General features: G+C 39.5%; 2 protein-coding genes across 4 annotated transcripts in view; one reads left to right on the forward strand and one right to left on the reverse strand.

The window, feature by feature from the left end:
- The window catches only part of csf1ra (colony stimulating factor 1 receptor, a), a 66,977-nt gene extending 52,179 nt beyond the window's left edge, over nt 1-14,798 (forward strand). The window contains exons 21-22 of the mRNA XM_057850811.1: nt 8,775-8,886; nt 9,225-14,798. Of these exons, the coding sequence (XP_057706794.1) occupies nt 8,775-8,886; nt 9,225-9,413 (301 nt within the window). The 3' untranslated portion in view covers nt 9,414-14,798. The remainder of the gene's footprint in view (nt 1-8,774; nt 8,887-9,224) is intronic.
- Nucleotides 14,799-18,982: 4,184 nt separating this feature from the next.
- The window catches only part of hmgxb3 (HMG box domain containing 3), a 49,668-nt gene continuing 41,520 nt past the window's right edge, over nt 18,983-27,130 (reverse strand). For all 3 annotated transcript variants that reach the window (XM_057849709.1, XM_057849708.1, XM_057849711.1), the window contains 3 exons: nt 23,144-23,263; nt 22,847-23,056; nt 18,983-20,374 (listed from right to left, as the gene is read on the reverse strand). In XM_057849709.1, coding sequence (XP_057705692.1) covers nt 19,832-20,374; nt 22,847-23,056; nt 23,144-23,263 — 873 coding nt within the window. In that variant the 3' untranslated portion in view covers nt 18,983-19,831. The remainder of the gene's footprint in view (nt 20,375-22,846; nt 23,057-23,143; nt 23,264-27,130) is intronic.

A 27,130-nucleotide genomic window follows, 5' to 3' on the forward strand; every position in this document is an offset into this window, starting at 1 on the left:
TCGCAATTCAAACCATCTATAAAATATGCCATATTTTTCTGTGAATTATATATATATTCAATAAAATAAATTGTTGGAATGGAAAGATAAGACACAAGATGGATATGTACATTCAACATACGGTACATAAGGACTGTAGTGGGCATTTCACTCTACTGTCATTTAAATCTGTCTATGCTGTACTCACTCCGAAGCGTCTTTTTCCAAAGCTAGACAGCTAGTGAACGACGCCTTAATAATCAGACTTCTTCCTTTTTCGTCTGATTTATTAATAAAATGGCCTCAAACCATTGTGCTCTTTAGACCGTCGTAAAACTACAAAAAAAAAGTACACAAGCATTGCATTAGCAACAACGTTAGCTTAGCACACTATACAGGTTCACTAAACATAAACAAAAAGCGTCTCATACAAAAAATGTAACATTTCGCTTGCTAACATAATATGTACATTCTATAAACCATGTCGCAAAGCGACCACAAGAGTTCGCTGTTAGACAGCACAAAAAGCCTTGCCGTAAAACTTACCAAAAGGCAGAATACTGTCTGAGCGGGACGTGTGCGTTAATTGCGTCAAATATTTTAACGTGATTAATTTAAAAAATTAATTACCGCGCGTTAACGCGATAATTTTGACATATATATATATATATATATATTTATATATACATATATATATATATATATATATATAATATTTAGTTTTTTAAAAAAACGACTTCAAAAAATTATTCACTCGCATATTTTGAACTTTTAAACAAATGACGTCGCAATTAAAAAAATTGCCTTCTGTAAAAAAAAGTCACGAATATCTACCTCATAACTATCACTTAATTGTATTTTTTTCATTACTGTTGCATTTTCCCCAATATTTTAGATGATAAATAATTGATCCAAACAAAGAAAAATTGAAAAAAATCGTTTAAAAGGGTAAATATATGAAAATGAAAATCTCGATTACTCCTTGTTGTCTGCGATTTCTGCATCGCGACCCTTGTTATATTACCACGTTTCATGGCGTCTTTATTTATGCTCTCGCGTGCTCTCCAGTTAGTGTTTTGCTGTTTCTTTCTTTTTTTTTTTATTTAAATGCCCTCTTGTTCAAAATTTTTCTTTCCCCAGAAAATTGAGATTTTAAGCTTTCCAATGATGGCCAATTGGTGGTCTCAGAGCGGAACTTCAAGTCACCTGAGTGTTTTCCGCCATATGCATATCCTTCTTTTTTTTCTGGCAACCTGGACGAAGACAAAGAACTTATCTCGTAACTGGATGATTAGTGGAAGGCGGGACATCCATTGTAAACACATAATTAAAACAATCGAATTTTAAAATAGGAAAATCTTGGCTTAACCATTAAGAACGGTGTTAGAAGTATTTCCAAAAAACATGTTTGTTAACTGTCTACTGATATATTAGGGCCATTTCATGAAGAACTGAAGTGCAAATCTCACATATTGCTTCTTAAAATGTAGGTGACAATTGCTTTTACGTTTACTGAAGACTCCTGATGGGGTACAGACAAAAAATAAGGAAAGGGAGCCATTTTTCTACTTTTTCTACAAGTTCTTTACTAGTTGTGTAAGTGTTCATCAGATGACAGTTGTATTTCATAATGCAGGCTTTTATTAACAACTTAACCCAATGCTTGCAATGAACAAAGCGCCTGTTTGCACAAAACTTATGAAATGCTTTCAATTAACACGAATCAACCCTGGGAAGTAAATGGCCTAGCCACATGCTTATTGCCAGTGTTGTCACGGATTACTTAAAAAAGTAATTTGATTACTGATTACACCTCAAAAATGTAATCTAGTTAATTTACTCATTACTTTCTAATCAAAGTAACTAAGTTACTTTAAAAGTTACTTATCAGTTACTTTTAACCAAGCTTTCTCCTTTTGCTGCCTCAACATAAAAATGACACCCCAAAAATATCATTACATGTAATTGAAAAGGCTTAATCTTTGAGTTAGCTGGGGCTTAATTAGTCAATGGAGTTGATTTCAGCCACCATTGACTCGTGCTAGCTTAGCCACTCCGGAGCCCTGAATCTAACAAATAACTGACAAACTGCACGGAATTTGTTCAAATCAACTCCAACAACTAATTGAACCCCCGCTAACTCCAAAATTAAGCCTAATGTCAAAAATTCTGAACTTCCTTTTTAAAGTATAGACCTAGCAATTAAAATGTTGTCTATAAAAGTTGTAAAGCAATAAAACAAACAACAAAAATTAATGAAATGAACAGAATCCTACAACGTATTTCATAATGGGTCAAAATCATTTTTCGAACAGATCATGTGACTACCACCTTAGACTATCCTTTGCTTTGCTTTGCTTTGCTTTGCTTAGCCAAAACTAAACCTGAGGAGGCAAGATGAATATTTAGAATTTCTTTAAACTTAAGCTTTCAAACGCTGCCAACAACAGCTGAGCTTTAACAGTTGATTGAACACGAACACAGCAGTGAGTGAAAGCCAGGCCAATGTTTATTCTGTATATCCTGATAGCCTCGCTTTTTTCCCCCTCCTCAGACAAAACTTTTTGTCTCTTTTGTTGCTCTGCCATCGTCGCAGAATTCACGCAAAACCGTTCGCTTCAACTTCCGTCTCTATAATAAATGGAGAAAGGCGGAAGTGAAATATATGGTAAAGCAGACAGCACATTTGTGTTTTTGTTGTTGTTGTTGTGTGGCCGGGTTCCTGCCACCCTCCTCAAAGTTAGTGACGCTGAAAGCAATACAGACGCCCTCAAGATATAAAAGAGGTGTCATTCATCTAGTTGTCAGTCAATATATTATGACAAATTTTATGAAAATATTTTTTAAATGTTGAAAAATTACCTAGTGTTGCTTTAATAGTACGATATTTTTACAGCCACATGCAGGATAGTCTGCGAATTGCCTTGTTGACTAAAACAAACACTGAACAAAGATGCGGGTGCCTGAGGGTTACATATGGCGCTTTCGCTGCCCGTTTCAGAAAAATGCTGGAACTGCCACCGGTCAAGATTTTATTAGCAAATTTGAATTGCAATAATTGACCATAACCTTAAATTATATTAACCTACACAATAAATACAAACTTGTTAATAATCTCATAACTATCCTGGAATGAAAGCAATAAAATGTTGTCTTCAGACCACCCTCATTTTCTGTCCTAAATCAGTGGTTCTTAACCTTGCTAATGGTACCGAATCCCACAAGTTTCACATGTGGATTCACCGAACCCTTCACAATTAGTTAGTCAAGCAATTTTTTTTTCAAATTCATCGATATATCTAAACTAGCAATCTTATAATTTAGCAAATTCCCATTCATCCCATTCTTCTTCTTTTGACAGCATGTTTTATAAACAGGTCAAAATTTGAGACTACACCGCCCATTGGTCTGTTGTATTCCCTCATACAAAGTGTGGGTCAACCTTCCACTGAGCAAACCAGTTCCTCCTCCCATCAGATTGAGACTAGCAGTGAAAAAAAATGGATTAAACCTGTAAATTGGGAGCAAACCAGTCCAAGACCAGGTCTAAAAAGCCACTTTGCCTAGATTTAATCAGCGTACGAAAATAGGGCTCTGCGTTCCTTTACATTCGCCGAACTTGTTAGATTTACTCACCGAACCCCTGTGGTTCAATTTAACCCAGATTAAGAACAAGTGGTCTAAATAAATAAACTAAATATAACTGAAAAACCTTATTAGTCAGGGAATAACAAAATTAAATAAAAATGGAGCCTTCCTTCAGGTAAAACACTACAGCTTTTGTCCGCAAACACAGCCAAACTCAGCAAAAAAGCTCTTTTGGGCTGCTTTAAGACCACATAATAAAATAATGATAAAATGAAAATTGGGGGGAGGGGGATAAACCTTGGTTCACTACAATTCTCATACTTTAATTGATGTTAAAAGTAGAAAACACATACAGGAGAACACTTCTTTCTAAACCGCTTCCTACTCGAGTTAGCAAGTTAGCGAATTCACACAGTTTAATGTTATGCTAACTCTGATCCAGATAGGACTTTTAGAAGTGAAATTAGTGGGTTGTTCCCATTTCCACAACATTGACGTCTTTTTACATTACTTACAGTGGCGGGCCCCAAAAAAAAAACTTCTAATACACCTCCTCTTCGAAGGGGCGGAGAAGGTTGCATGTTGTAGACATGTTGTATTACTGTCGGGGATGTGTGAGTGTGTGTGTGTGTGTGTGTGTGTGTGTGTGTGTGTGGTGGTGGGGAAAGGGGGGGGGGGTCATCAACAGTATTGTTAATAACGGCGTTATTTTTGTCAATAGTGAGTAATAAAATTAATTAATTTTCCCATCTTTGCAACGGCGTTACCATTACTGAGGATATAAAGGCATGCGTTACTGCAATTTGGTTGAATGATGCAATGGCACGGTGGCCGAGTGGTTTGCATGTCTGCCTCACAGTTCTAAGATCAACTTTCCAATCCCGGGCTCTGGCCTTCCTGTGTGGAGTTTGCATGTTTTTCGTTGGTTTTCTCCGGGGACTTTGGTTTCCTCCCACATCCCAAAAACATGTGTATTAGGCTGATTGAACACTCTAAATTACCAGTAGGTATGAGTGTGTGCGTGAATGGTTGTATGTCTCATTGTGCTCTGCGATTGGCTGTCAACCAATTCAGGGTGTAACCCGCCTACTAGTAGTTAGCTGGGAGTAGCACCTCAGCGACCCTTGTGGTTAAAAGCGGCATGAAAAAGTAATGAATGAAATTTCTGAAAAGACATGGAGAGAACAGAGCGGGAGGGGGAGGAGGAAAGGTAAATGTGACGCCGTTGCAAACGCGATGCTAGGTGGCTCGGACCTCGCAGCATTAGCATAGCATTCGCGTTCTCGCTAGCATTAGCATTTAGCGTGGCGAGCATCATCTTAAACTCTCTGGCAACTTTTTTTTTTTACACACCGTTCAGGTGGGTACAATTAATTGAAAATAATGAACTGTATTCCTGTTCAGTATGCATTATCATCACCAAGTGGGCGTTGTCTTTGTAGATGCTGCATAATAATTTGTTTTTGTTTTTTTATTACCAAAAATAGTCACTTGCTCTTAACTTTTCTTGAATGACATATCCATAAATCTTGTGTGATTTTTAAAAAAAATCAAAACAACTAGAGTTAAAGATAGGAAAGAGAAGAGATTCAGAGCTTTACCTGCATATTGGAAAATATATCCATATATTCATATTAGGCGGTATGACGGTACACGCAAATCACGGTTCAGTACGTACCTTGGTGCGGGGTCACGGTTTGGCGCGGGTTCACTACAACAGAAAAAAACAAAAAGGCTTATTTTTCTCGCAGCATTTGAAAGTTGAAGTTTGTATACCATTACACTCTTTTATAAGTGAAATTTTTAAAAATGTAAAAAGTGTGACAGTTCAGTTCAATCAGTTAATATAAACATATTTGATGTGAAAGACGTTATTAAAATGAATCGTGAATTAACTAAGGATACAACAATACTCAGTTTTATTTTGAACCGTTCGATACGCCCTTTTCGATTCAATACGCAAAAATGTTCGATGCAAATGAAAAGCTCCCAAAATTTGTTTTCCGAATTTTTTCTTGCATGCGCTCGCTAATATGCCCAGGTGCATCGAAAACTGAGGGCTGTGCCTTGAAAAGCTCTGAGACAGCCGCCCCCCCCCCCCCCACCTTCCGAGCAGCCCTCCTCTTCTCCTCCCCCAAACTGCATGGAGGGCGATAATGAAGCAGGCTGCATTTGTTTGTGGCAGAGGTAACAGACACGACAATCATGGCTAGTGAGGAAAGACAGAAGTTTGACGAGGCAGCTTCAGTGTCGTACAGATCCGCTGTGTGGCAGCATTTTGGGTTTGTTGATATGCTATCCACTCTCGTATATATTTCACAAAGACTGTCTTCGCGGATATTTACAACGAAGTCCTCCAAAACATTGTTACCGACTTGGCTGCTATGAACAACCTCACTTTGACAACAGACAGTTGGATACCCTGAGAGAGCTACCTCACGGTTACTTAATGAACAATAAGTGGCAAATTAAGAGCGGTGTACTTCAAACTAGTCCTGTTTATGAAAGTCGATTGTCATAAGCTGGTGTTGTGCAGTAATGAGCAGACGTGACTTCTGTGGCGTTTGTTACCTTTTTTAATGATCCGACAACACTCGCGCGCACACACACTAGATGTAATCAAATAGCTAACTAGATGTGCTACGTTAGATTCCCCAAGTCCCATGCCATTGGCTACGTGAGCCCAGAGCGATCATGGGACACGTAGTCCATATACTGCATTGATGAATTAAAAAACGCCATGACTGAATAGAAGTTAAGCAGGCCAAATCAATCCATACCAGTGACTATAGATAATGCTGCAAATATTGTTCATTCAGTACGTGACACAGATGGACTCGGACCACAAATAAGATGTTTTGCTCATGTGGTAAACCTAGCTGCTAAGAGAGCTGTAGCATTTAACAGTATGCCCCGCCTCACTTTACAAACAGTAAAGATAGTTCTCAGCACTTTTATACAAAATTTCTTCAGATCAGTAAAAAGTAAGCACATAAATATTTTGCACTAAAATGCATGTTTATGTGATGGCAATGTTATTTTTGTTTGTTAGCAAAAAAAAAATATATATATATATATATATATATATATATATATATATACATAACACTTATTATTACATTTTTATTTCAGAGCATTAAATGTATTGAATCGAATCGAAAATTGTGTCCCTCGTATCGAAAATCGGACCGAACCGTTAACTGTATCATTGCATACCTAGTAATTAACATGTAGAATATAAAAAGTAACGTCAGTTACTTTGCCGTTACTCTTACGTTGAGGTAATATTTACTAACTCAATTACTTTTTGGGAGAAGTAATTTGTAACTGTAACTAATTAGGATTTGTTTTGTTTTTTAACCTGTCCTGTTTGACAGAGAATGGAGATCTGAGTGTCCGATTGATCCGAGCAGTTTTAGTGTATCACATGGGAGTATGACATACATCCATTGTGATCATTCAACGTTCCTTGTTTATTAGGAGAAAACAGCGAACAGGAAGGAGTAATGGGGGAACAAAAGAAAAGGGAGAGAAAGATAGAAAAAGCACAAAAAACAAGAAGAAAGGCATTAAACTATGAATATGTTGGTGCTATCGTTAGCTAGTTGTATTTCCAGTTGACACCATGTGAGGGGGAAAAGGGGGAGGGGGGTAGAGAGATAAGTGATTGCGAGGGGTGAAGTGTACCTAAATAGGCCATGTGGTCTAGAACCCAGTATTTGTGTGAATCCCTTGCGAGTGTGAGTATGTTGCCATCCTATTCAATGCTGTCTCATCGCTAATCCTGACACCGAGGTTTTCTACTTGAGCGTGTCAAATTTCACCTAGTCTTGCATGAGTCCCATCTAACATGTGATAGTCCCGCAGACGAGTGGAGATGCTGCGTGGGTGCCACTTTTTAAAAGTAAAATTAACAACACTGGTCATCAGCCAATCAAATGTGTGTTTGAGGGGGAAAAATGGACTAGCACATTAAGCAAGTGAAAAAGTGTAAATTTAAGTCTAAACATAACATGAAAAGAATTGACCTCATATTGAAAAGGTCAATTCTATCCTCACAACATATGGGATGACAATCTAAATCAGGGGTCCCCAACCTTTTTTGCACCACGGACCGGTGTTACTTGGGTCTTTTTTTCACGGACCGGTGTTCAACAAATTTTACAACCTATCAAAAATTGCAACGATGCGGTTCTGCGCATTAGCGTAACATTAAACATGGCCGCAAATGCAGCAATTCCAAAGTAAACACTACAAACTTTAAAGAAAGGAATATTAACTTACGCTGCACACAGCTCTCTCACCATTAACAACTTCGCCTTGTCGTTAAGCATTAATTAAGACGCCCACTTCACAAAGATACGATGTTGGAAATTGTAGCAAGGTTTTCAATGCTCTCGTAGCGATGTCAGGGTATTCTGGAATGACTTTTATCCAGAACCTCGGTAGAGTTGTTGTTTCAAATGTACGTTTAAGGTCGCCGTCATTTGCAGTCTCTATAAGCTGATCCTCCTGTTGCACAGACATGCTCGAATCACTCGGTTTATGCACAAACAGGTCACAAATCCACTCCTTCGCAGTTCGTGGGTCTTTGAGGTTGTATGCTCATCTTCTGGCTGGTCAGGTGTCCTTTTCGCCGTAAAAAATATCTCCAAAGACGTCCAGTCATCTTCGCTCGTGTGGGGGCTAATTATTTCCGGGAAAAAATGTGCTGAGCTCGCGGCCTAGTAATACGTTATTATCGAGGACAAGCGCACTTAGATACGTATATTATATACACAAAACAAGATGTACTGCTAGCAGTCCAATCAATGGATTCCCATGACGACATTCTAATCTATCCTTTAGTATTATATCTAGAGTAGACAGGGATATTGGTGTGTTAAGCAGGGGCACGGGGTTATTTCGACCAGAATGCGGTCGTTAATAAATTATTATTTCTGTGCGGCCCAGTAGCAAATGCGCCACGGACCGGTACCGGTCCGCGGCCTGGCAGATGGGGAACCCTGATCTAAATTACCTATATAACTGAAGTCACTATATAATGCAAATAAGGTTGCTTAAAAGTTGGTGCGGACAATTTGAGCATCCTGAAAAGTTGGCAGTGTTATGTCCCTACCATCCCTAGGCAAACCAACGCCCTTGGAGCAAATATTTTAAAAATGCGATGAAAAATGAAATTCCTTCTTTTGGTTCTATTACTCCAGCTACGACATCATGAAGATGTGCTGGAATCTGGAGCCCACTGAGCGTCCCACTTTCAGCAAGATCAGTCAGATGATACAAAGACAACTCGGTGAACAAGAGGAGCAGGAACAGGTGAGCTGTCCACAGCATTTTTTTTCGGATGAGACTGGTGACCAGGAAGCTAGATACACACGTGGTTATCACATTAGCCATGCGGCTTTGAGGTTGAGGTTCAAATCCGGGCTTCAGCCTTTCTGCGAACTTAACGAGGATAAACTGTATGGAAGATGGATGGGTGGACAATGTGACTGTTCAGACAAACCAGTTTATTTGATCTAATCATGTGTGCTGTCAAACCAATGCGATTATTTGCTTCTCCTTTGAGATGTCTTTTTTTTTTTTTAACAACAAATGTCAAGATCTCTTTGTTACTTTCCAAGTTGACCGCCCAAATTCTCTTGGCCCCACAGCTAATTTACCAGAATGTGCAGCAGCAGGAGCAGCAACAAGAGCAAGAGCATCAGCAGCAGGTCATGGAGGCTGAAAAGTGTGAAGAGTGTGACCAGCCCAAGTGTTGCGACGGACCCTGTGAGCAGTCCTGTGACTCCGAGGAGGAGGAGCAGCCTTTAATGAAGACCAACAACTACCAGTTTTGTTGAAAATCCTTGCCGAACGAAAGGAAAACCTTTATTTCGGTTACCCACGAAAACTTTAAAATTACAGGAAGCATTTCTCAATGCTCCTATGTGGACTTTTTGTAGCTTTATCAATGCAGCAATCATCCAACTCTTTTACCAATCTTGAAGAGTTCATTAAGAAAAATCATATTTTTGCGTTAACTATGTTTTTCCCATGGGAGCAGACCCGTCACCATAGGCAGGCAGTAGGAGGCCGTGCCTGCACACCAAAAGGCTAATTTTTGGGGGGAACAAAAATCATCAACTCTTAACCGCAAAAGTGCATATGAATACAAATTTTATATAGCCCTGTTTTATATAGCCCATAACTCAAACCGTTTGACCGACCGGCACCATTCAAATATTGAAATGACTGGAATTCTCGTTGATGGGGCTTTGCTGGGCAAAGGCCATCTAATAAAATTCCTCAACGGTAACACTTTATAATAACTAGCTGTTCTAACTAGTTACTACATAATTAGTAAACTCTCAATAACATACAGTACATAACCTAAGTAATACTAATATTTACTCACACTTAACAGATCAGTTGTTAATAGTGTGCTAACCATCTACTAAACTTTGAAGAACAAACAGGTTGAAAAAGCTGAAGGACCAGAAATTTGACATATTTAAAATATCAAATTTTTGTACCTTAACATCATTCCACCCATAGGCCTTTCTGTGTGCTGTACTTTAGCAAAGAAACACCATGGATGAAATGTTGAACATTTGGTTTAATGCATACAAACACACATACATTGGTATGTATGCAAGTTGTCCAGGTCCTAAGGCAGCAAAACAGCAAGTGCCTTTTTGCGAACATCAAACTAGCAACAATGTTTTTTTAGACAGCAGTGGCTTCCTCTGTGGAGTCCTTCCATTAAAACCATTCTTGGCCATAGTTTTACATATAGTTAATGTGTGCACAGAGACATTGGACTGTGCCAGTGATTTCTGTAGGTCATAAGCAGACACTCTAGGGTTCTTTTTTTACTTCTTTGAGTATTCTGCGCTGAGCTATTGACGTCATCTTTGGTGGACGGCCGCTCCCTGGGAGAGAAGCAGCAGTGCCAAACTCTCTCTGTTTGTAGACAACTTCTCTGACTGTCGATTGATTAACATCCAGACTTTTAGAGATGGTTTTGCATCCTTTCCCAGCTTTATACAAATCAACAATCCTTGATAGCAGGTCTTCAGAAAGCTCTTTTGACTGATCCATGATGCAGATCAGACAATGCTTATCATCAAGACAATTTTTACCAGGTGTGTGTTTTATAGTGGGCAGGGCAGCTTTAAACCACTCATCAGTGATTGGGCACACACCTGACTTAAATTGTTTTGTAAATATTGGTTTCAATTGCTCTTTAAGTCTCCTTAGGCTCCTTAGGTTCACTTACTTATTTTCCCCCTTCTGTCATTGTTTGGGTGGTTTTAGTGTGATTTTGACAAAGATCATATCACATTTGACGGGGATTTTATGCAGAAATGTGAGAAATTCCAAAAGTTTCAGATACTTTTTTACACCACTGTACTGAGCCATCTCACAAAAAAATACAACAGTATCGTACAAATCCATGAGTTTGGGAAAGTATTTAACGTCCATACATCACAGCAAACTGTTAACAAACACTTAACAAGTCAACAATATACCATTTATTCACAGTTAACTGACCAGCACCGCTCAAAATTACCAGTATTCTTGCGCGACACAGGGAAAATTTCGAAAGACTCCCAAAGTTTTTTTGTTTGCCCATCAATGTGGGGTTTTATGGAAGAAAAAAAAGGTTCCAAATGTATCTAGTCCTACAATACCAAATCACATAATTTACACATCAAAAAAATCCAGGATGGTTAGGGGCGTAAAAGTACAGAATACAGAATTTGATAAAAATTTGTTCTCCCAAAAGTCAACAAAAACTTTACCATTAATTTCTAACGTCTGTGCCATTGAATGCACGTCCAAATTTCCCATTCATTTTCAATGGCAGGAAAACATAGGTGCTTGTGATTTTTCGACCATTTGCCATGACAGCACATTGACATTCAACTGGCACTTGTGTAAGTCGCCCCGCTCAAACAGATTGAAATGACAGCACAGTGAAAGGTGTACTTGTTGTGTTTTTCGGAGTTTTGCCGCCGTCTGCTGGCGCTTGGGTGCGACTGATTTTATAGGCTTCAGCACCCATGAGCATTGTGTAAGTAATTATTGACATCAACAATGGCGGGCTACTAGTTTATTTTTTGATTGAAAATTTTACAAATTTTATTAAAACGAAAACATGAAGAAGGGTTTTATTATAAAATTTCTATAACTTGTACTAACATTTATCTTTTAAGAACTACAAGTCTTTCTATCCATGGATCGCTTTAACAGAATGTTAATAATGGTAACGCCATCTTGTCGATTTATTGTTATAATAAAGAAATACAGTACTTATGTACCGTATGTTGAATGTATATATTCATCTTGTGTCTTATCTTTCCATTCCAACAATAATTTACAGAAAAATATGGCATATTTTGTAAATGGTTTGAATTGCGATTAATTACGATTAATTAATTTTTAAGCTGTAATTAACTCGATTAAAAATTGTAATCGTTTGACACCCCTAATATATATACATATACCCAAATCAACAGGAAGTGACCTGATATCAACAGGATGTGTCCCCGAAATTTCCCCAAATCAACAGGAAGTTATCTGATATCAACAGGACGTGTCCCCGAAATGTCTCCAAATCAACAGGAAGTGAACCCGAAATGCCCCTAAGTCATCAGTAACCCCCGAAAAACAACCGGGCTGGTCTTAGATCTGTGTCAACCACAGCAAAGCTCCATCACAATTTCTTCATAAACGCAGTTTCTAGTTGAATTGTGACATAGAGTTGTTTGAAAAAAAAATATCTGAAACTTTTGGAATTTCTCACATTTCTGCATAAAATCACAGTCAAATGTGATCTGATCATTGTCAAAATCACACAGATGAAAAACTGTGTGCTTTAACTTAAACCACCCAAACATTTATAGGTTTTCATATTTTGATGATGATAGTATGCAAACAATGACATAAGGTGGAAAATAAGTAAGTGAACAATCACATTTATCACATCATTTTGTGCCCACCCCTTTGACAGTAATAACTTCAACCAGATGCTTCCTGTAGCTGCAGATCAGTCGGTCACATCGATCAGGACTAATCTTGGCCCATTCTTCTCAACAAAACTGCTCTTGTTTAGTCAGATTCCTGGGATGTCGAGCATGAATCGCCGTCTTTAGGTCATGCCACAGCATCTCAATGGGGTTCAATTCTGGACTTTGACTTGGCCACTCCAGAATGTGTATTTTGTTCTTCTGAAACCATTCTGAAGTTGATTTACTTCTATGTTATTGGATCATTGTCTTGTTGCAGCACCCATCTTCTTTTTAGCTTCAACTGTCTGACAGACGGCCTAAGGTCTTCCTGCAAAACATCCTGATAAACTTTTGAATTCATTCTTTCATTAATGATTGCAAGTTGTCCAGGCTCTGAGGTAGCAAAACAGCCTCAAATCATGATGCTCCCTCCGCCATGCTTCACGGTGGGGATGAGGTGTTGATGTTGGTGAGCTGTTCCATTTTTGCTCCACACATGACATTGTGTGTTACTCCCTAACAATTCAACTGTGGTTTCATCAGTCCACAATTTTTTTGCTAAAACGTCTGTGGAGTGTCCAAGTGCCTTTTTGCAAACATTTAACGAGCTACAATGTTTTTTTAGACAGCAGTGTTTCCTCCGTGGAGTCCTCAGATGTATGCCATTCTTGGCCATAGTTTTACATATAGTTGATGTGTGCACAGAGACATTTGACTGTGCCAGTGATTTCTGTAAGTCATTGACAGATGCTCTGGGGTTCTTTTTTTTATCTCTCTGAGTATTCTGCGCTGACCTCTTGGCATCATCTTTGGTGGACAGCCACTCCTTGGAGAGAAGCAACAGTGCCAAACTCTCTCCATTTGTAGACAACTTCTCTGACTGTCGATTGATTAACATCTAGACTGTGTATCCTTTATCTGCTGTATACAAATAAACAATCCTTGATCGCAGGTCTTCACACAGCTCTTTTGACCGAACCATGATGCACATTAGACAGTGCCTCTCATCAAGACATTTCTTACCAAGTGCATGTTTTATAGTGGGCAGAGCAGCTTTAAACCACTCATCAGTGATTAGGCACAAACCTAACCTATAATGTTTGGTAAAAATTGGTTTCAATTGCTCTTTAAGTTTGCCTAGGCAGAGGGTTCACTTAGTTATTTTCCCCCTTGTTATTGTTTGCATGCTATCGTCATTAAAATATGAAAACCTATAAATATTTGGGTGATTTAAGTTAAAGAAAACAATGTATTTTCATCTGTGTGATTTTGACAAAGATCACATTTGATGGTGATTTTATGTAGAAATGTTAGAAATTCCAAAAGGTTCATGTTTTGGTGGTGCAGTGGTAAACCTTTTCTAATTAGGTTGTAGCATGACCCCTGGTCCCGGGTTCAGATCGCGCTGTTGATGCTTTATTATTCTATTTTTAAATTAATGTTTGAATATTTTTTTGCTGCTGATCGGACATGATGATTACGTGCTGCGTGAGTGGAGGGGTACTATAGACTTATTCAAAATATAGGAATTTAGTAATGATTTTTGTGAATGTTTGGTGACGGGCCTGCATTCATGTAGAAAGTTCAAAAGCTAACTAACGACGACTAGTATAAAGCGCTGTAGATAAGTTAGCTTCTTCTCCGATCACTTTCATTGAGCAGCCTGTTTCTTCTTTTTTATAAATGCGTGCCAAATGGACTGTGAAGAAGGCAAAGAATGACTACGTTGTTTTTGTCCGTCACGCTTTGGTCATATCCAGAGCTCTTGTGACACCATTACAGTGACCGTGGCTTCTTGGCAACATGTGATTGCACCACTTAACATAAATCCATTATCCACAGGTTCAAGACCATATAGGAGAGAGCAATACCAATAATAGGTCCACGATAGACGATAGAATAGTGTTTTATGCTTGACAATGTGAATGTTTTTACTGTTTATTTTCAGACATTTTGTGCATTTTCTTATAGTGTTCCTTATAATCATGACTTTTGATATGTAGCAGTCAGCCTACACTGCCAACTGTATGAAGTAACACAAGCTGTGAGAGGTGTGTCCCACATGGCATTGCACATGTGCTCACATCTAAATGAATGAGATTTCTAATCATGTATATTTCTCCTGATGTATATTGAGAAGTATCTTTATTTTAGCGTTTAGAGATTGTAATGAATGCACACTTCATATACGTGACGGGCGGTTTTGTGAAAGTGAGACAAAAGTTGCAAATGTTATTCCAATAAAAGCTTTACAATGAAACTTCAGTTTGATGGTTTTCTCCAATTCTGATAAACTGCAATTCCTCTGATATGTCCCCACTATTATTAGTCAACATTGCCTCGGAATCCTCAATATTACCCTTTACTTCTCCTCAAACTTGGCATGTACTTGTGACATGTATTCTAGAGATCATAATACAGGGTTCCCGAAGGTCCTTAAAAGGTCTTAAAATTTAAAATCCAGAAATTATTAAATTTCCAGAAAAGGTCCAAGGTTGCTACCAAAATCTTCCATTAGAATAGTGTAAGCTCACTCACTGTCTGCTAGACATCCAATTCATTTTCACTGGATTGGACGTCTAGCGCTGTCAAGGCAGTGAAACTAAAGCATTCACAGCCAATCTTTTGTGGGCATTTACAGGTTACTTCATGTTAATTTTGAGTCACTTCTTACTCATTTTGGGACATTCTTGAGTCACTTCCTTTTCAGTAACCAGATATTGACCTGTAAATGCCCCAAAATCAACAGGCAGTGACCCGTAAATGCCTCAACAGGAAAGGAAATGAACAGGGAACAATGAAAGGGAACATGAAATGACGTCAAATGCCCCCAAATTAACTCTTTGCTTGGTATTAGCCGCCACTGATGGCGATGGACGTCCAATCCGTTTGAATTGGGAGTCTACTGGATGTCTACTACTGATAAACTGTTTCCAATAATAGTGTACCGCACGAATTCTAATTTTAGACCGCAAGGCTGCGTGACATCACCATCATAAACCGGAAGAAAGCCCGCAGACAGTTTGCTAAAGACATGTCAACAAAGCACATGGATTACTGGAACCATCTCCTATGAGACGAGCGAGCTTTCTTGTGTACCGTCTTCAGAAGAGGCTTCCTGCTGGGGTGACAGCCATGCACACCAATTTGATGTAGAGTGCGGCGTCTGATCTGAGCATTAACATGCTGACGCCCCACCTCTTCAATCGCTGCAGCAATGCTGAAAGCACTCCTGTAACGAGTCACATGACATTTTGGAGGGAAAATGACAAGCAGTACTCAATTTGGACATTAAGGGATGTACGTTATTTCAAAGTGGTGTACTCACTTTTTTTTGCCAGGGGTTTAGATATTAATGGCTATATTTTGAAGTTATTTTGAGGGGAAAATAAATTCTATAAACTCTATTATACAGTGGGGCAAATAAGTATTTAGTCAACCACCAATTGTGCAAGTTAACCTACTTGAAAAGATTAGAGAGGCCTGTAATTGTCAACATGGGTAAACCTCAGCCATGAGAGACAGAATGTGGGGGGGGAAAAAAGAAAATCACATTGTTTGATTTTTAAAGAATTTATTTCCAAATTAGAGTGGAAAATAAGTATTTGCTCACCTACAAACAAGCTAGATTTCTGGCTGTCAAAGAGGTCTAACTTCTTCTAACGAGGGCTAACGAGGTCTAACAATGCTCCACTCGTTACCTGTATTAATTGCACCTGTTTTAAAGCATTATCTCTATAAAAGACACTTGTCCACAATCTCAGTCAGTCAGTCACACTCCAAACTCCACTATGGCCAAGACCAAAGAGCTGTCGAAGGCCACCAGAAACAAAATTGTACACCTGCACCATGCTGGGAAGACTGAATTTGCAACAGGTAAAACACTTGGTGTAAAGAAATCAACTGTGGGAACAATTATTAGAAAATGGAAGACATACAAGACCACTGATAATCTCCCTCGATCTGGGGCTCCATGCAAGATCTCAACCCATGGCCCAAAAATCTCGGAACCACACGGGGGGACCTAGTGAATGACCTACAGAGAGCTGGGACCACAATAACAACGGCTACTATCAGTAACACAATGCGCCGCCAGGGACTCAAATCCTGCACTGCCAGACGTGTCCCCCTGCTGAAGAAAGTACACGTCCAGGCCCGTCTGCAGTTTGCTAGAGAACATTTGGATGATCCAGAAGAGGACTGGGAGAATGTGTTATGGTCAGATGAAAGCAAAATTGAACTTTTTGGTAGAAACACAGGTTCTCGTGTTTGGAGGAGAAAGAATACTGAGTTGCATCTGAAGAACACCATACCCACTGTGGAGCATGGGGGTGGAAACATCATGCTTTGGGGCTGTTTTTCTGCAAAGGGACCAGGACGACTGATCTGTGTCAAGGAATGAATGAATGGGGCCATGTTTCGAGAGATTTTGAGTGAAAATCTCCTTCCATCAGCAAGGGCATTGAAGATGAGATGTGGCTGGGTCTGATCCCAAACACACAGCCAGGGCAACAAAGGAGTGGCTTCGTAAGAAGCATTTAGAGGTCCTGGAGTGGCCTAGCCAGTCTCCAGATCTCAACCCTAAAGAAAATCTGTGGATGGAGTTTAAAGTCCGTGTTGCACAACGACAGCCCCAAAACATCACTGCTCTAGAGGAGATCTGCATGGAGGAATGGGCCAAAATACCAGCAACAGTGTAAGAAAAGCTTGCGAAGAGCTACAGAAAATGTTTGGCCTCCGTTATTGCCAACAAAGGGTACATAACAAGTATTGAGATGAACTTTTGGTATTGACCAAATACTTATTTCCACAATGATTTGCAAATAAATTCTTTAAAAATCAAACAATGTGATTTTCTGTTTTTTTTCCCCCATTCTGTCTCTCATGGTTGAGGTTTACCCATGTTGACAATTGCAGGCCTCTCTAATCTTTTCAAGTGGGAGAACTTGCACAATTACTGGTTGACTAAATACTTATTTGCCCCACTGTATAAACTGCACACAGACTACTCTACATTGTGTCAAAGTGTCATTTTGTCAGTGTTGTCCCATGAAATGATATACTTAAATATCTGCAGAAATGCGAGGGGTGTACTCACTTTAGGGATACACTGAATCTTGCCTCTTCTGTCCTCTGGTGTTGGGGAGGGGGGCTAAGCAAAGGAAATGATCGTCTTTAAGGTGCTAGTCACATGATCTGTTTGAAAAAGAATTTTGACCCATTATAAATATATATATATTTTTTTGTTCATTTCATTCATTTTTGTTGTTTCTTTTAGTGCTTGACAACTTTTATAGACAACATTTTACCAGCCAAAGTCTTAATTTTAACTTCATATACTGGAAAGTCAATTACCGTTTATGCAATGACATTTTAGGCCATCGGGGGCCATAACCGCCCCCTTTTAATCTCCACGTATGGTGGTACCTCTACTTAAGAACGTCTCTACATACCAAATTCTGAGGTTAAGACACGCCTCAACGCGGAAATATTGCCACTTGTTGTGAAAGAAATTTCAGGATTCAAAAGGCAAAAATACAGTGGTGCTCATAGCTCCCAGAGTTTAATGAATGTAACATACTTATAGCTACTCTGCCATTGGCTCCAAATTCCAAATTGGTTACTTGCCCAGCATTCCTGGCATCCAATCGGCTACGCGGGTCCTCTACTGTACATGTATGTGTGTATCTCAGCGTCCTCTTCATTCGCCCCTCGTGTTCCCACAGCTTTCCATGAGTGTATTAACTTTTATTCTTTAGTCTATTCTTGTTTTTTTACATTACGCACAAATCTAATTTTGTTTATTGTACAATAATCTAATCGTAACAGGTATTTGTTACACGTTTTGATGCATTTTTATGCATTTTATGCTTTATAAAAGATTTATGCCTGAATTTGGGAGAGCTTGGAACAGATTAGGGCATTTACATGGAAAAAACGTCCCTATTTATACAGAATTTTCAAGTTACGAAATTACTTCCAGAACCAATTACTTTCATAAGTAGAGGTACCACTTTATGCCTTTTCTAAATAAGAGCATAACTTGGAAAAACTAGCTTGACTTTTTTTTAGCTACAGAGTTCACATATATTTGAATGTTTCTTCAAGATCACTGACAAATTTATGTGTGGAAATAGCGGAAGTAGAATTGTTTATATAACCACTTTAGCACACAAGTTGACGACAGTGGCTATACGACACTATTTTTGGTTGTATCCAAAGCAACCATTTTTAGTCAGATTACTTTTTTTCCCTTCTTTAACTAGTGACTCATTCTCTCCTGACTCGTTGCGTGGGTTACTTGGAAAAATATATGCTGTTATGCACCTATATTTGATCTCAACCGTAATCATCGTCAATGCAAATAACTATCAATGATGTCTGTCCTTTTGCAATACAAGTGTAACATGGTGCTTAGCCTTTTAATTTATTGATAAATAACAACTGTTATATATATCCTCGTTTGTGCAAGTGGTATACATGTACATGCGTCGGCTATACATTGACATTCACTCCAAAAGGCAACAAATGGCAAATGAGAGGTAATTCTGTGCAAGCACATGACAAATACAATCTCGCAAAAACAGGAAAGCATTAATAGGCAAACTTGAAAACGAACTCCACCTTCCTTTAACAAATATTAGAACATTAAATCAGTCACGGTAAAAGAAAGCACCCTTTGTTTGAAACAAAGTCTACAGCAAAAATATATGAATTGGCCATTGTATCTATCATTTATACTTTTATAATAGTTCAGAATTGATTCATTCACTGTTCAACAGATAAAGTGACAAGTTTTTGATCAAATCTTTCCAGAACATTCACTCCTCATAAATGGAGCTGAATTGGAAAATTCCTAAATGTGTAATACTGCATGCTCTTTTTTTTAATAGTTTATTCACCGTAAACAATGCAGCCACTAAATTGCAAAACATTTGTATAAATATCCATGTTTTTTACTTTTTACATATCTGCTATACATAAACTGAAAATAAGTTGGGGGTACTGGACTTTTAAGTGAAATTTGAGGATGAACCTAAAACAAAGGTGCACATATGAACTTACTTTTGAATGCACATGCTTCAGTATTTTTTTTTTTTTTGCTTAACGTGGCGCTAAATAGTTCCAAATTGATCCATTTAATATATTTCTCAAGAATGTCTACTTCATTCGTTCATGTTTATGGTTCATCCTGGAAATTCATCCTTGAAATGTTGTGAGTAAATTTGTAAAATTTGTACTGTCAAACACCAGCGGGGCTGCTTTCATTCAGGCAGCACCACTTCATACATCATCTCTGTCCCTTGTTTCGGTTCCTCCTCTACGCTTTTTTGTTCTTCTTCCTCCACCAGGTTGATATTTGCCACTCCGAGCCGGTAGAGCGTATCCCGGATGACGACTTCTCCGGGTTGGCACACCTTTACGACTTGGTTAATCTGCTCATTAACAATGTCCCTACTGGAGAGAAAATCCAGCAGGCGGTTGTAGAGGTAGTAATGCGCCGGGTTGCTGAAAAGCACATGCTGTGTCCTTAAACAGTTCACTGAACTTTGGTGGCTCTGTTTTTCATCTTTTACTATTTCCTCCCCAGTGATTTGCGTCACAGTACAGATGAGGTGCTCGAGGTCTTTACACAAAGCCATGGAGTGGTGCTCTGGAAGAGAAGTCTCGTGGCTCGGAGACAATGTTGGAGGATGCACCAGCCAACGGAAGGGAGATTTAGTGTAGGGGTGAAGATGTCCGTTGTCTCTGGTCGTAGATAGGTCGTCATTGTATGGCTTCTCTTGCAGCTCGGCGCATGACACGAACTGACGAGCAAAAACACAAAGAGATGGTCTGAGGGCATATTCACACCAGGAAAGGCCAGAGAGAGAGGACGTTTTTCATGCGGTTCCTTTTCACATTGGAATCTGAGCAAGCGACCCAGGATTTGACAACAAACCGACGCGTGTGAAAAAAATCATTCAGTCATTGGACAAAACGGTCTGGTAAACCTGGTTAAGTAAACAATCCAACGATGTTGGAAAAAAATCCATAAATCTCTGATATGTGATAGTTATTGAATGACCCAAACAAAAATGACTGACGAGAGACGACGCCCGTCCCTATTGCTCCCTTTCCCCTCAATAAGCTAGGAGAATATTATAGAGATGACCGATAATACATTTTTCAACCGATACTGATAATCGATAATTTCTTCCTCGTTCCAACTGATAACCGAAAATGTCAAGCCGATAAGTCTATTAAAAGATTTATGTAAAATTTTAAAGTATACACAAGACAAAAAAATATTACTGTGCATAAATATAATTTATTGCTCATTTTTTCAACACCAAATGTTACCAAGTCGTAAATTCCAACATCTTAATTCAGACTGATTGTCTGACATTGTGTAATGGTAAACTTTTGGTACCAGTTACTTACAGAGTAAATACCTACGTTGCACTAAAATGCCTTTCAAAGCCATTCCTAACATATGTAATGGTAAATTTTTGGTAACAGTTACTTACAGAGTAATTACCTAGGTTGCACTAAAATGCCTTTCAAAGCCATTCCTAACATATAACATTACAACACTGCAAAAACACACCCCTTAAAACGAGTTAAATTCCCTTATTTTCAGTGTAAATCTATTGGAAATAAGTGAAATTATCTGCGAGCGCTTCAAGTATATTTCACTCAAATTTCTTGAAGAAAAATAGCTAGCTGAAAATAGGCTTAACAGCCTTATTTTAAGCAATAAATTATTATACTTAATCCTAAAAAAACATGTAAGAAATGTTCTTTATTCGAGAATAGGTATGGTTCAAAACATTATTTGATTTTTTTTTCTTGATTTAGGTGAAAAATGACCATTTTTACCAATAAGAACAAATGGCAATCTTTACTTCAAGTACATGGAATAATCTGGCGTATTCATCTGTTAACTAGTCTTTAACACTCAAAACAAGATGTGGAAAATTATTTGACTAGATTTAAGAAGAACGATCTGATTAAGACGTCATAAATTTACAGCGTACTGAATGCCTTACTGATTGCTGAGTTCTTCGTGAGTGTGGTTTGGTGCATGTTGAAATGATCATCTAACCACTGTACCGTCATGATACTGTAAGCTTGCTTACTTGAACATCACTTGTCCAAATGTCAGTGGTGAAACTGATGTGATCGGCATGTTTTACTTGAAGAATGGTGGTCGTATAAACTGCATTATTTTTTTTTTATCCAGGGCTTGGGCTCTCGGGTAACTTAAAAAAAAAAACGTTAAAAAATGTCTCTCGTCCGGCATCCCCCCATGAGTGGCGGCAGCTACGTTCGTACCGGATAGCCGCTCGCCGCGGCGTATTTGGGGCCTGGCTCTGCTCCGGATGGAGGCGACCGCCTCACGTCCCGCATGCAGTGGGGGAACGCTCAAGAACCCGGGGTGTTCGCCGGAGGTCCCGCAGCTGGGGAACCGGGCTCGGTCCGCCTATCCGGCGCGGCGGCCTGCCAGACCAGCCGGAGCGGCAGGCTCCGTCAGAAGACGGCTACTTGTCGACTATCGGTCTCGTGCCGGTGTTTAGACTTAGACGGAGTTCACCACACGCTTTGGGCTGCATTCCTAAACAACCCGACTCCGGGGAGGATGCAGCGTCTCTCCATCGACACGAGCCCCGTAGTTTATCTTAGTTTATGTGTGTTTAGCTCTAGCATTCGCACTAGCAGAAGCCTCGTATTCGTTCCAAAAATCTTTGTGATGCAGTTTTGAATGGCTGATCGGGTGGTTGAATGAGGACGCTTTCTGTCCACCTCGTGGAACTTCTGCAGTGCATGTTCTCCAGATAGCGAGAGCGTCGTTTGTTTTAAACACGGAAAATTCAACCCACACTAGTGACAGAGCCGCCATGATATCGCCTCAAACCTATTGTGTAACGCCGCCTCCTCTATGACGCCATACTCCTCAACCCCTCCTCCCTCAGGGGCTTCAGAGAAAGGAGGGGTTGAGGAGGCAACGGTGGAGAAGTGGACAAAACTGCTTCGGTTGTGCACATTTGGAGGCTAAATCAAGTTTGTTTTTTTTAACCTGGATTATCTGTGTGATGTCATAATTGCCATTAGTGGCCGATAATTATCAGTAACCGATATTATCGTGCATCTTTAATATATTTTTTAAAAAATTTTCTCAACAGGCATGATCAAAGAGGCTAGAAAATGCAAATATGAATTCTCCAGGACATAGAAATTATTTATGATGGACAGTTGATGTGTTTGAGAATGGAAACAAGGGCTTAATTTCTACCCACCTCTGGTTTCTCAAAAGGCTCGGAGAAGCAGCCCTGATTTCGACCCCACATCCGGGCGGCCATTCCTGGGTACTGCATGTCCGTACAAAGAGCCACTTGTCGAGCGCAGTCGCCAACGTAAACCGGGGGCCAGAAACGGGAGGACACCAGCAGGTCCACGTGGTCCCGAGCAGTCTCTCCTCTCACCAAATACTTGGAGCTGCACACAACCTGGCACACAAAAGCGAGGTGGAGACGTACAAGCTTAGATTTTGTTAGGTGTTTTTTATGTCATACAATGCCCAAGTTGGTTTTTACCTTGTGGGGGCAGACCTTGCATAGCTTGCCGGCTGTGAGGTGCTGAGGGGGTTGTGGGCCAGTGGGGAGGCCGCTTTGAACATACGTGCACATGGAGATGAGTGAAGACATCAGGTCGTTCTAATAGTTTGAGAGGAGAACATTTCATGATCAATGGCACCAATTTTAGAGTTTCAAACTGCACAATGCACATACTAGTCGGTAGGCTCTATATTATAAAAAATAAATCTACAATGCTCACAAATACTTTGGCTCAATGTTCCCTCTAAACTGTGCGTGTGCGCAATCGTGCACTGCTTGCACATACTCAGCGCACAAGAAAATCTATGCAGCGCACAAAATTCAACAGAAACATTGTAGTGTCACTAGGACTACGGTCGGCGCCGACGTGATTTGTCAGTGCGACACTCCTATTGGTGCTTTCGATATGGCAATGCGACGCTCCTGTTGGTGCGTTCGATACCGCAACGCGACGCTCCCATTAGTGGGTTAGTACAAAATGACTGTACAGTTGTGGTCAAAAGTTTACATACACTTGTGAAGAACATAATGTCATGGCTCTCTTGAGTTTCCAGTTATTTCTACAACTCTGATTTTTCTCTGATAGAGTGATTGGAACAGATACTTCTTTGTCACAAAAAACATTCATGAAGTTTGGTTCTTTTATGACTTTATTATGGGTTAACAGAAAAAGTGATCAAATCCGCTGGGTCAAAAATATACATACAGCAACACGAATTAACACTTTCTTGTGAGTGATTATTGACTTGAACAATCATTGACTTGAACAAGTCAGGAAAGTCACTTGGAGCCATTTCAAAGCAGCAAAGCAGCGGTCCCACGAGCAACAGTGCAAACAATTGTTTGTAAGTATAAAGTGCATGGCACTGTTTTGTCACTGCCACAATCAGGAAAAAAACGCAAGCTATCACCTGCTGCTGAGAGAAAATTGGTCAGGAAGGTGAAGATTCAACCGAGAATCACCAAAAAGCAGATCTGCCAAGAATTAGAAGCTGCTGGAACACAGGTGTCAGTGTCCACAGTCAAGCGTCTTTTGCATCTCCATGGACTGAGAGGCTGCCGTGCAAGAAGGAAGCCCTTGCGCCAAAACTTTGCTTTGCTGAAGTTTGCTGCTGATCACATGGACAAAGATAAGACCTTCTGGAGGAAAGTTCTGTGGTCAGACGAAACAAAAATCGAGCTGTTTGGCCACAATGCCCAACAATATGTTTAGAGGAGAAAAGGTGAGGCTTTTAACCCCAAGTACACCATGCCTACAATCAAGCACGGTGGTGGTAGTATTATGCGGTGGGGCTGTTTTGCTACCAATGGAACTGGTGCTTTACAGAGAGTAAATGGGATAATGAAGAAGGAGGATTACCTTCAAATTCTTCAAGATAACCTAACGTCATCAGCCCGAAGATTGGGTCTTGGGCGCAGTTGGGTGTTCCAACAGGACAATGACCCCAAACACACATCAAAAGTGGTAATGGAATGGCTAAATCAGGCTAGAATTAAGGTTTTCGAATGGCCTTCCTGACTTCTGTCCTGACTTAAAGCCCATTGAGAACTTGTGGACAATGCTGAAGAAACAAGTACATGTCAGAAAGCCATCAACTTTAACTGAAATGCACCAATTCTGTCAAGAGGAGTGGTCAAATATTCAACCAGAAGCTTGCCAGAAGCTTGTGGATGGCTACCAAAAGCGCCTAATTGAAGTGAAAATGGCCAAGGGACACGTTACCAAATATTAGCGCTGCTGTATGTTTATTTTTGACCCAGCAGATTTGATCATTTTTCCGTTCACCCATAATAAAGTCATAAAAGAACCAAACTTCATGAATGTTTTTTGTGACAAAGAAGTATCTGTTCCAATCACTCTATCAGAGAAAAATCAGAGTTGTAGAAATAACTGGAAACTCAAGAGAGCCATGACATTATGTTCTTCACAAGTGTATGTAAACTTTTGACCACAACTGTATATAGTTGTGAGGGAGAAAAATCAAGGGTAAAAAGTCAGCGAGACTCCTGTGCTGATTTACTGGAGCAACATTCCACTGCCAATTTTCGCAAGCGTTACAGCATTAATTAATATCTAATAAAGGTGTGTGAAATTTCCGATTCTTAGCTTATTCACGATTCGGCCGCTGAAGATTCAAAAACAATTCACAAACATCCATATTCCAGTTATTTCAATATGCCAAGTAAAGTGGAACTAAAACATAGTCAGCAAGGTCTTCGGGATGCAATGAGGATTTTTTTTACTATTTTTGTAACTAATGTACGAAACATTAAAAGCTGCAGCTAGTAGCTAGGGCAACAGGTGTCTCGCCAATAATGCAAAACAGTTCACTTCAGTTCCCCTACGCAGCCAGTCATAGCAGTGACAGTGTTGCGCATACAGTGGGGCAAATAAGTATTTAGTCAACCACTAATTGTGCACGTTCTCCCACTTGAAAATATTAAAGAGGCCTGTAATTGTCAACATGGTTAAACCTCAACCATGAAAGAGAGAATGTGGGGAAAAACAAAACAACAGAGAATCACATTGTTTGATTTTTAAAGAATTTATTTGCAAATCATGGTAGAAGATAATTTGGAAAGGGATTTGGGATTTGGAAAGGATTCAAATTGATTATTTAAGATGCTATACGGAAACCTGTGTCGGCTTCGCTGAATGTAAAGGAATGTGCGCTTTGGTCTCATACTAGAAATATATTTAACTAACTTTTCCAGTGTTATTTTGTTGTGCAAATTCATTTATAATGATCATAAAAATATGTAGACTATTTAAACATTAAGAAAACATGCGGTTTTTTCCTGCCAACTCGAGGAGATCAAAATAAATGTCAAATTCACTAGTCGCCTGTTAGAACAGACACGCAAATATAAGAGATATAAATGTTTATTGAATATCCATCTTACACTCTTGTTTAACTGGGAGAATTCGTTACAAAAGACAGGCTTTAATTTGTCATCATTATGCATATATGCACCGGCATCGTCACAAACATGATCACACAAAACGCAACCACGCATCACATCCCCACATTTCCTCCTTCTGCTGAGTCCCCACAAATAAAACATTTTTTTTTTCTCTTTTCGGGCTCGTGCCTACAAATAAAACATAAAATTTCGAGGGGTTTCGGGCTCGGGCAAGCAAATCAAGTTAATTGATCGGGCTTGGGCCGCGTCGGGCTTTAGTACCCGTGGGCCGGTCAGGTCGGGCCTAATTTTTTAGGCCCCAACCTCTAGCGTCATGTAATGTTAGCATACCGTACACCTATTCAGCCTGTTGTTCTCTAATGTATTTTAAATTGCCTTTCAAGATAACATGTCTGTTCTTGGTGCTGGATTCTATAAAATAAATTTCCCCCAAAAAATGCAACTCATAGTCCTGTGCAATTTATATGTTTTTTTCCTTTTCATTGCGCATTTTTTGGCTGGTGCAACTTATACTCAGGTGCGACGTATAGTCCGAAAAATACGGAATATTAAAACTGGGTCTGCACAATATATCGTTTGAACGCAATGTGCGCATGCGCAATAGTCCCATCGCAGGATGTGTGATTGTTTTTCGTTTTTTTGAACACGTAAAGTTTTCTTTTGCTACCTAAAATCAGCAAGGGTGCAGGGACATGGCCTCCTACATCCCTTTTATATACAGCAATCTTCGCAATATATCGCAAACCCCCAAAAAGTCGCAATGTAACTTTTTTCCAATATCGTTCAGCCCTAATTAAAACTAAACTAATGAAAATTGCTGCTGTAATTTCATTCGTTTAATAAGCCACATAACTTGCTCTGATCCAAGGTTTTGAACAGGCGTGATACTGGTGTGTGACAACAGCGTACACATCTGATGTTGTACATAGTGGTCCTCAGTGTGCTCAGGGAGCTTGTGTGTCTGCTCAGACACATGAAACATTAAAGGGAACCATGGTTTGGCTATGTGGTTTTGGGGTAAATTACAGAAGGGGGTGACAT

Source organism: Corythoichthys intestinalis, chromosome 11 (assembly GCF_030265065.1).
Source record: "Corythoichthys intestinalis isolate RoL2023-P3 chromosome 11, ASM3026506v1, whole genome shotgun sequence".
NCBI classification, from domain to species: Eukaryota; Metazoa; Chordata; class Actinopteri; order Syngnathiformes; family Syngnathidae; genus Corythoichthys; species Corythoichthys intestinalis.